The 11,045-nt window shown below is 44.7% G+C and overlaps 1 protein-coding gene across 3 annotated transcripts; it reads right to left on the bottom strand.

The window, feature by feature from the left end:
• Positions 1 to 1,318: 1,318 nt before the first annotated feature.
• Positions 1,319 to 10,506, bottom strand: LOC125454118 (gamma-crystallin S-1). Of its 3 annotated transcripts, XM_048534499.2 has the most exons (4): positions 5,139 to 5,147; positions 4,802 to 5,033; positions 4,324 to 4,331; positions 1,319 to 1,661 (listed from the first exon to the last, which is right to left on the bottom strand). In XM_048534499.2, exons 1-4 carry the CDS (start codon positions 5,145 to 5,147, stop codon positions 1,389 to 1,391), a joined length of 522 nt encoding a protein of 173 aa, XP_048390456.2. In that variant the 3' UTR covers positions 1,319 to 1,388. The 3 variants fall into 3 exon arrangements, with proteins under 3 accessions (XP_048390456.2, XP_048390454.2, XP_048390455.2); XM_048534497.2 differs by lacking the exons at positions 4,324 to 4,331; positions 5,139 to 5,147 and adding an exon at positions 10,471 to 10,506 and having other exon boundaries at positions 4,791 to 5,033; XM_048534498.2 differs by lacking the exon at positions 4,324 to 4,331 and having other exon boundaries at positions 4,791 to 5,033.
• Between the last annotated feature and the right edge of the window lie 539 nt (positions 10,507 to 11,045).

Genomic DNA, 11,045 nt, shown 5'->3' with positions numbered 1-11,045 from the left:
CACACACCAGTTAGGACCTGGAGTAATCGAATCCCTTCTGGTTCTGGTTTAAGGAAGAGCATACAAAATTTATTATGAGGCGATCACAAAACAATGCAAATACAATCAATGAATAGGACAGCCTGCTTGCTAGCCTATAGCATTAAGGTGTGTTATAGATGAAATTTACTTGGCTCTCTTTGAATTGAGAGTCTCAGTGCAACAGTGGAAGGCAAACTATAAGGAGGGACAAATATCTTCAACTAGAACCTGCAAAACATAAATGTTCATAGCTATAGACACCTTCATAGTCACTGACAATGCTATCCTTGCCCTGGTCTAGAATTGCATTTGTAAATTCAGAAGTTGGCAAATTTCAGGCAGGCTGTTCTGAGTGAAATGTGGACATCTCATAGATTGTCCTTTACTAGGTTTTGGGTCGGAGAATTGTCCTCTGAACATTCTGGGTTTGTACGGACCCCTGCTGCCACTTCTCTTCCCTCCTTCTTCTAGCAGATTATTCTGCTACTTATTCTGCCAGTCATGCTGTATTCAAAGGAGAATGCGAATGAGTTGAACCTAAGTTTTAGAATGAACAAAAGCAAAATGCAGTGAATGCCGAAAAATATTTGTGAAGCAGTCCTTAAATCAGTAGGAAATCTGACTACAATTGCAGCATAACGCATTGTAGGTATCGCATCTGGAAATGGCTAGGAAATCACCAATTTCTTTTAAAGAATTGTAGCCAGAAAATAATAATCAATGGGGTGTGATACATTTCTGTTAAAAATCCTGTGCTCTCCTGAGAATAAGAGATGTTGGTAAAACTTTGAGCTCAGAAATGAGACAATTGGCATCAAATTTGTGTTGCAATTTAATAAAACATTAGGACATGCCTGGTTTGCACCCAGATCAAAAAAAACTTTGGCTGCATACATGCAATATTTTCAGCAAAGTGTTTTCAAGTATAATTCATGGCAGGAGACTACATATGGCACGAGGAAAATATCAGGCTCTGTTACAATGACTGATTAAAATTGGACTAATAATATTTTAATTTGTGATCTGGTAATGTATTTATGTGTTCCTTTCATGATAAGCTCATCGTATTTTGACTCATCGTTGTCAATAAACCATCCATCTGAATAGCTGCTTGAAGGAACAATCATTGGTTTGAAAAAAAAGGACCTGGTGCATAAACTTATGTTGTTGCTATGTATTTTCTCATTTTCAGTGTTATGGGGAATATTTATTTCTCAAAAATTATCATAGTTTCAAGATTATAATATTATAAAATGCCTACTTTAGAAGCACAAAAATGCAATCCAAGAAAAATCAATTCTGATGCTAACACCTTTATTATGTTTCAGAATATATCAGCATGACAAAATGTAGCTTTCAACAAGAAATTAGAAATCTCTCATTCGCCTGAAAGATCCAACAGCTGAGCTGTAGCCTCCCCAGTCGGTGTATCTCCTGTATTCACCGGGTCTCATGAAGTACTGTCGCCCTCTGTAGTTGGGATGTTCATAGAAGATCCAGTAACCGTCCATCACATGGCAGGAGTGGATGTCACGGTAGCGGAAATGATCGTAGACAGATGGACAGTCATCTGTGAATTCCATCATCTGTCCTCCGAAGTCAGGCCTCTCGTAAATCCTCATTCTGTAGGAGCCTCGATACTGCAATATACAACAGATAAGGAATGTGAAATCACAGTAAATCTGTTTGGGTATATATCAAAGAACACTCCAAGATTGGAGCACTGGTCATATACTGATGAATTTGACTTGGACCTACTTGGCACAAATTCAAAATTCACAAATTATTCAAACCATGACACAATAATGAACCATAAGGAGGTAGGGATAGACTTCAAGAGGACATAGACAATCTAGTGGAATGGGTGGAGACGTGTCATGCAAAGTTTAAAACAGCAAATTGATACATTTTGGTAGGAAGAATAAAGAAAATCAATACAAAGTAAGGGATACAGTTCTCGGGTTGACTGAAGAAACTGAGGATCCTAGGGGTGTATATGCAGGAGACTGCAGGGCAGTTTGAAAAATACACAAGGAATTCTGGGCTTTACAAATGGAGACAAGGAGTACAGAGACAGGGAAGTTGAGATGAAATTGTCTCAAACATTGGCTTGTCCTTCAACTGGAGCTTGAGGCACAATTTTGCCAATCACAAGTATGACTCAACATCAGCAGTGTCATGTGTAATTGACATACATGCGTGGCTAGCAGGACTTCACTCTCAATTATACATGTGGTAGCTCATTTAATGGTTACTGCCAGGATTGCTTTCCTGTTTGAACAGCACTATTAAAAATAGATACTTAGAAAAGAGCCTATGGGTTGCTACTCAGCTGCTGCCTCCATTTAGCTCGTTGCCTCCTTACACAACAGAGGTGTTGATCAGTTCATCCACTTCACCAACACCTTCCACCCCAACCTCAAGTTCACCTGGGCCATCTCCAACACATCCCTCACCTTCCTGGACTTCTCAGTCTCCATCTCAGGTAACCAGCTAGAAACTGATGCCCATTTCAAGCCCACCGACTCCCACAGCTACCTAGAATACACCTCCTCCCACCCACTCTCCTGCAAAAATTCCATCCCCTATTCCCAATTCCTCTGCCTCCGCCACATCTGCTCCCAGGATGAGGCATTCCACTCCCACATATCCCAGATGTCCACGTTCTTCAAGGACCGCACCTTTCCCCCCACAGTGGTCGAGAACTCCCCTGGCCGTGTCTCCCGCATTTCACGCAACACATCCCTCACACACCGCCCTCGCCACAACTGCCCCAAGAGGATCCCCCTCATTCTCACATACCACCCCATCAACCTCCGGATACAACGCATCATCCTCCGACACTTCTGCCATCTACAATCCGACCCCACCACCCAAGCCATTTTTCCATCCCCACCCTTGTCTGCCTTCCAGAGAGACCACTCTCTCCGTGACTCCCTTGTCCGCTTCACACTCCCCTCCAACCCCACCACACCCGGCACCTTCCCCTGCAACCACAGGAAGTGCTACACTTGCCCCCATACCACCTCCCTCACCTCCAACCCAGGCCCCAAGATGACCTTCCATGTTCAGCAGATGTTCACCTGCACATCTGCCAATGTGGTTTACTGTATCCATTGTACCCGGTGTGACTTCCTGTACATTGGGGAAACCAAGCGGAGGCTTGGGGACCACTTTGCAGAACACCTCCGCTTGGTTCGCAATAAACAACTGCACCTCCCAGTCGCGAACCATTTTAACTCCCCCTCCCATTCCTCAGACGACATGTCCATCGTGGGCCTCCTGCAGTGCCACAATGATGCCACCTGAAGGTTGCAAGAACAGCGACTCATATTCTGCTTGGGAACCCTGCAGCCCAATGGTATCAATGTGACTTCACCAGCTTCAAAATCTCCCCTTCCCCCACTGCATCCCAAAACCAGCCCAGCCTGTCTCTGCTTCCCTAACCTGTTCTTCCTCTCACCCATCCCTTTCTCCCACCTCAGGCCGCACCTCCATTTCCTACCTACTACCTCATCCCGCCTCCTTGACTTGTCCGTCTTCCCCAGAATGACCTATCCCCTCCCTACCTCCCCACCTATACTCTCCTCTCCACCTATCTTCTTTTCTCTCCAACTTTGGTCCGCCTCCCACGCTCTCCCTATTTATTCCAGAACCCTCTCCCCCTCCCCCTTTTCTGATGAAGGGTCTAGGCCCGAAATGTCAGCTTCTGTGCTCCTGAGATGCTGCTTGGCCTGCTGCGTTCATCCAGCTTCACACTTTGTTATCAGAGGTGTTGATCTACTGTTGGAAAAAGTCTAATGACTTGTTAAAATGACCCTTAATGATGTCTTTGCATGTACAAACCCCATATTTGAATTTCTGTTACGGAAGGGAGTAAATCTGACTTGTCGTCCATATTTTTAACCAGCTGTTTCACTCCCTTCCTGCTTCTCAGGTACCTGTACAATTCTCCCCATGAAATTGATTCTGGGCATCATTCTGGGCTGTGATTCTTATTTTGTCGTATCTGTTCTAGAGATGAGGAATTTCAGTTAAGTGCATGGATTGCAGACACAGAGCTTCTCTCAGAGAAGAGAAGGTTGAAAGGGATTTCACAGAGCTATTCATAATCAGGAAGTATTAAAACAGAACTCATTAATAGAAGGTCAATATCTGAACAGGATTAAGTAAGGTTCAGGATTAATTACAATGGTTGCATGATTGAATAGCTCTTCAACTCTCCCTGCGTCAATAAACATTTCAACAACAGTCCTTTCAGCAAAAGATTGTAGGCCTGCTTATGTATGAGGGATAGTTCACCGGCAGTACTGTCTATACCAAAGCTCACAAAATCTTTACTTGGATCCCTGATCAAACCCATCAAAAGGTACAGAGGTGCACATGATTGCAATGAATAGTTCTTTACTATTCATACATTAGAATTATTGGGTGCTTATTGCAAATTAGTGACTAATTAGAAACATGTCAAGACAGGACAGATAAAACTCTTTGTACCATCTTTTGCGATCTTGCTTTTTTAAAATTTTTTTCAAATATTTTAAATAACACAAAACAGAATAATTTGATTCTGGATTTGTCACTCATGATAGTAAATGGCAGTGAGAATAATTATGCTACAATTAATATAAGCAAAGGTTACTTCGTTAAACGAGGGGTTAGAATCAGATTGCATTACAAGGCAATTAACTACTGATGGGCAATAGCGAATGTAAATGACATCAAAGAAATTATGTTGACTTGGCAGTTAACAAATAATCATTTCTTACTTGAGGGTAACTGCGACACGACCTGACACAGTCATTGAATCCCATCCAGCGCTGGTAGTCAGGATATTCTCCCCTGGTCAGAACATACTGGTATCCCATGTAGTTGGGTTTCTCATACAGCACCCACCAGTCACTCTCAACACGGATGGAGTTACAGCAGCTGAAGTAAGGGGACAGGTCGGCACAGTCACTGCTGCACTCATAGTGCCGACCCTGGAAGTTCCTGTCCTCGTAAAAGATGATCTGTGGTGAATAAAACGACATAGTTGATTTGGTGATTCCCCACTTTGATACTTTTTCTAATATAATGTTATTTGTAAATGTGAAAAGATTAAAAGTTGGCCTTACCTTGCCCATTTTGAGCGTCACGGCTGGTTAAATCACCTGGATGCAGCACTGTTCTGTCCGCTTGATATTTATACACTGGACTAAAATGCCTCTCTAAGGAATACTTTTGTTATTCTATTTTTTTCAACAGCATATATCAGCACAATAACAAATTAGAAAAAAAAAGAATTCTATAGGCATTATAGACAAAATCCCCTTATTCAGGTTTGTAGATAGAACACTGATTCTTCTCATTCTGCTTTGACGCTGTTTTAATTGTCCATGAAAAACACGCAAAAGCCTAGAATGCAGCATGAATTAATGTTGTGTCCAGTGAAGATATTTTGGTTCAAATTGAGCACCACAGGTTTGTGATGCCAACAATGTGGGTTCAATTCCTTTACCAACTGAGATTGCTATGAAGATTCCACGTTATGAACCTTGTCCCCTACTTGAGGTAGGTTGGCCATCATGTTAAGCTTATCACCAGTTGTCTCTACAATGAGAAAGCAGCCCTATCATCCTCTGGGTCTGTAATGGTTTGACCTACTTTATTTGTTTCAATACCAAAGCCTTTTCTAGCATGATGCAGTGATTCTTGCTGGTTGAGGTGCAATAGCATTGACCTCCCTTGTGTGTAACCACAGTTTGCAAAATATAGACAGATTATGATATCGATCACTGATTTGGTGATGATATGACATACAATCTGCCATTTTTGAGTTCAAATACTTCTTAAGACCCTCTCTTAAACATAGGTAGCTTCAGATACTTTCAGTGGAATAATTGACATCTCAGCTTCACTATTTGAGACATCACCATCCCAGCATCAGGTGCCAAGGCAGCATTGCTTTCCTGAAGGACTGATGGAGGCTTTTTCATTCAGAAGCGAGTGCTGCCAAGTCATCTGAGGGGCGGTATTATTTGGACAGGCTTTTGAGTTCATTATATGTGGCCACCAGATCAATCATCGGAAATTTCCCCTTCTTTTACAGCATCAAGGGAAGATAGATCAGTGTGTTGCCTTGTTAACTCCCTCAATAACATTGTATCAGAGATAATGGGAACTGCAGATGCTGGAGAATCCAAGATAATAAAATGTGAGGCTGGATGCACACAGCAGGCCAAGCAGCATCTCAGGAGCACAAAAGCTGACATTTCGGGCCTAGACCCTTCATCAGAGAGGGGGATGGGGTGAGGGTTCTGGAATGAATAGGGAGAGAGTGGGAGCCGGACCGAAGATGGAGAGAAAAGAAGATAGGTGGAGAGAGTATAGGTGGGGAGGTAGGGAGGGGATAGGTCAGTCCAGGGAAGACGGACAGGTCAAGGAGGTGGGATGAGGTTAGTAGGTAGGAAATGGAGGTGCGGCTTGGGGTGGGAGGAAGGGATGGGTGAGAGGAAGAACAGGTTAGGGAGGCAGAGACACCCCCCAGTTCGTCCCCTCCCCCCACTGCACCACACAACCAGCCCAGCTCTTCCCCTCCACCCACTGCATCCCAAAACCAGTCCAACCTGTCTCTCCCTCCCTAACCTGTTCTTCCTCTCACCCATCCCTTCCTCCCACCCCAAGCCTCACCCCCATCTCCTACCTACTAACCTCATCCCACCTCCTTGACCTGTCCGTCTTCCCTGTACTGACCTATCCCCTCCCTACCTCCCCACCTATACTCTCCTCTCCACCTATCTTCTCCTCTATCCATCTTCGTGGCAATGCATTTTGGAAAGTCAAGTACAGGTGGAAATTATTTCGTGAATGGCAGACCCCTTAGAAATATTGATATGGAGAGGGATCTGGGTGTGCACATCCACAGATCACTGAAGGTGGCATTGCAGGTTGGTAAGGCAGTAAAAAAGGCCTATGCCATGCTTGCCTTCATAGGAAGGCGCATTGAGTATGAAGATAGCCAAGTAATGCTGCAGCTTTATAGAACTTTAGCTAGGCCACACTTGGAATATTGCATTCAGTTCTGGTCACAACACTACTAGAAAGATGTGGGTGTGTTGAAGAGGGTGTAGAAAATGTTCACCAGGATGTTGCCTGATATGGGGGATTTTTGGCTGTGAAGATCAGTTGGATAGATTTTTTTTCCACTGGAATGCAGGAGGTTGAGGGGCAACCTGATAGAAGTTTATAAGATTGTGAATGGCATGCTTAGCGTGGGAAGTATGAGGTTTTTATCCAAGGACATAGGTTCAAGGTGCTGGGACAAGTTTAAAAGAGATGTATGAGGCAAGTTTTTCACACAAAGCATGGCAAGTATCTGAATGCACTGCCAGAGGAGGTGGTGGAAGCAGACACATTTGCAGCATTCAAGAAGCACCTGGACAAATACAGGAATAGGAAGGGAATAAGGGATATGGAAGTGAAGGCAGTTTTAGTATTGAAAGGCAAAATGTGTTGGTGCAGACTTGGAGGGCCAAATGGGCCTATTTCTGTGCTATAGTGTTCTTTGTTCTAAATGAAGCTTATGCTATGCATTCGATTTTCTCCCAGGTCGTGGAGCCCTCTCCATGCTTCTAAGTGTGCAAATAATATTTCTCAAAGATTGTTCTCTGGAGTTTTTACTGACACTGAAATCCTTCATTTTTATCCTTTTTCCTTATCTTCCTGAATGGTGGTCTCCCGTTCTTGTTTGTGCTCAACTCATCTGACAGCAGTTTCTTTCCACTATAAGCTCTATCCAAGGACATCTTTAGGATTACCTCATTTCTCTTCCTCCAAAAAAAAGATTTCCCCCTCAGAGCTGAACCAGCTCAAACTGGCTCGAGCTGGTTGTGAGGGGACTGGTAATTTGAGTTCATAGCCTCTGGCCAACAGGAGACCACAGAAAGAAAAAGAGAAACTGATCACAGAACAGGTTTAGAAACAGAGAAGATTGAAATTTCAGTTGTATCTCCCGAACTGAGAAGTGATTCTTAAGAAAGATTTTTGAAGATCCTATATCCAACATGGAAAGATACCACCACTTGGAAGATGGCACAACCATTATATTGCTTGTTTGCGTAATTCATCAATTATTCAGGGATTGAAGAGGACATTGGGTGGTTGTTCAAATAACAGTACTATTTAAGGGCATGGGGATGAAGCAGGCAGGTGGCATTGGGTAATACACTGTGGAGCTGGAGGAACATGATGGGTCAGGCAGCATCAGAGGAGCAGGAAAGCTGATGTTTTGCGTTGGAACCTTTCTTCAGGAATAGGGGAAGGGGAAGGGAACTCTGAATCAAATAGAGACAGGAGGGGTTTGGCTGGGGAAGTTAGGTGCGATAGTGATAGGTGAGTGCAGGTAGGCAGTGGCAGGGATTGGTCAGTGGGATGGGAGGAGGGGATAGGTGGGAGGGAAGATGAACAGATTGTGTCAGGTCATGGAGATGGGGATGAGACGGACGGTTGGTCATGGGATGAGGCCGGGGGTGGGGCGATTTTGAAACTGGTAAAGCCTACGTTGAGACAATTAGGTTGTGGGCTCCCAAGGCAGAATATGTTCCTCCAGTTTCCAGGTGGTGGCATTGTGACACTGGACTAGGCCTAGGATGAACATGTCACCCAGGGAGGGGGAGTGGGAGTTAAACCGATTCACGACCAGAAGGTGTTGTTGTTTGTCACGAACCAAGCACAGGTGCTCTACAAAACGGTCTCTGAGCCTCCACATGGTTTCACCTGATGTAGAGGAGGCCACATCAGGAGCAGCAGATGCAGTAGACCACATTGGCAGATGTGTAGGTGAACCTCTGTCTGATGTGGAAGGTTTTTTTGGTTCTTTGAATAGAGATGAGATGGGAGGAGTAGGGGCAGGTGTAGCACCACCTGCGGTTGCAGGGAAAGGTGCCAGGGAAGGTGGGGTGAGTGGAGAGTATGGAATGGATGAGGGTATCATAGAGAGAGCAGTCTCTACGGAAGGCAGATAAGTGTGGAGTCAGACTTCAGATGGCAGAGGTGGCGGACAATGTTATGTTGAATCCGGAGGTTGGTGGGGTGATACGCGAGGGCAAGGGGGATTCTGTCTTTGTTTTTGTTCTGGGGAGGGTTTGTGAGGGTAGAGGTGCAGGAAACGCAAGAGGTGGAGTCAAGAGCATTTTTGACCACTGATGGAGGACTGTTGCGGTCCTTGAAGTAAGAGGGCATCTGGGACTTTTGGGAGTGGTACGCCTCATCTTGGGTGCAGATGCGGTGGAGGTGGAGGAATTGGGAATAGGGGATCGCATTCTTGCAGGAAGGTGGGTGAGAGGAGGTGTAGTCTAGGTAGCTGTGGGAGTCGGTGAATTTGAAATAGATATCAGTTTCGAGGTGGTCGCCAGAGATGTTGGCAGAGACGTACAGGAAGTAGACAGAGATATCAGAGATGGTCCAAGTGAACTTGAGGTTGGTGTGAAAGGTGGCAGTAAAGTTGATGACTCCCTCATCCGCACCATACTCCCCACTCGCCCCACCACCCACGGCACCTTTCCCTGCAACTGCAGGAAGTGCTACACCTTGGGTTAACTTCTCTGCTCCTCTGGTGCTGCCTGGCCCGCTGAGCTCCACCAGCTCCATGCTGTGTTATCTCTGACTCCAACATCAGCAGTTCTTGCTATTTTTGGCACTGAGTAATGTCACTCATCCAGTAAACTAGTGCAGGCAAGATGGTCTCCCTCAGTGATGTTGTAATCTTGTACATCCCAGGCAAGTACAGACTATGAGCACAATATTGAGCTTTGGTTGGACATGTTGGGATTGTACAGATCTATATAGATACCTAAGTGATATCCCAAGTGAGCCTGCACACTCCGGCCACAAAATGTACTGAAAGTCATCAAGGGTGCTTGTGTGTGGACAATGTCCCAAGTCCTCCAGTCACATGCAGTGCAGGCAGTCTGATACTAATCAGTGAGTGATGCCATTTTGAGCCCAATATTCCAGATGACAACCCTTCTCACCCTTCCACAAATAAAGAGTAGTTAATTTCACCTTGGGTATTTCACCCTCAATGAGCTGACATAGCTAGCTGTAACACTATTGCAGGCAGTGTTAACTACAGCCAAATTAACTTGCAAGAGTGTGGGCCGAAATTTACCAGCCCCTGAATGAAGTAGCACCCCCCACCACCAGAGCAAAAGTTGTAAAAATTGTATGAGGCCGCCTACAAAGAGCTTCTCAAAATCAAGACCAAGGAATACAATTTTCTAATGAAACGTAGAACACGTTGATAATGAGATTCTCACTAGTGAGTGACATGGTATTTATTAGCATACATAAAAATCTCTTATTAGCTAACGGTTGCCTTAGTTATTTGTACTTGCCCATTCCCTCAGTCATTGGACGAAGCTATATGGTGATAATTGACAACATGAAGGTTAGAGTGGGTTACTTTGCTTCTCCTACTCTCGGCTTGTTCCTCCATACCTCCATTTTGGACAGCGGTCAGCATCATGTCAGGTCGCACTGCCCATGGTGAGGCTTTTGTTCGTTCCAATCAGAGTCAGAATTCACTCGTCATTGGGTGTGATGAGCTAAATGTCAGGCTCCCTACCACTCTCCTAACTTTTCTTCCCCCACTATGAGCTGTTTTCTTCTGACTTAAGACAAAGGATAGGATTGATTGAGCTAACAGTGAGTAGTGCAGATATTAGTGCAAGTGAATGTAAGAAAAAATGATGTAGAGCCTTGAGTGACTGAAAAGACAGCACCGAGGATGCAGGGTTTGTAATGGGGTGGGCGTGGCTTTGGAGGTTGAGAGCAAGTGATAAGATGTTGCACGCAATTGTGAGAGTGGTGGACCATGAGTGCCCACTAACTGGGAGGTGGGAGGTAGGAAATGGGTGCAGTATCAAAGATAGAGTGAGGTAGCAGAGAGAAGATGGTGGCATTTGCCCTGGTGAAGCAGAGAAGGTCACTGACCTTCTTTCTGCATTGCTGGGTTCTTACCCATTCTGTGGAGACAGCCACTG

This window comes from Stegostoma tigrinum, chromosome 7 (genome assembly GCF_030684315.1).
Source record: "Stegostoma tigrinum isolate sSteTig4 chromosome 7, sSteTig4.hap1, whole genome shotgun sequence".
Classification (NCBI taxonomy): domain Eukaryota; kingdom Metazoa; phylum Chordata; class Chondrichthyes; order Orectolobiformes; family Stegostomatidae; genus Stegostoma; species Stegostoma tigrinum.
Note: the sequence above shows the minus strand (reverse complement) of the source record. Positions and strands in the feature narration are given on the sequence as shown.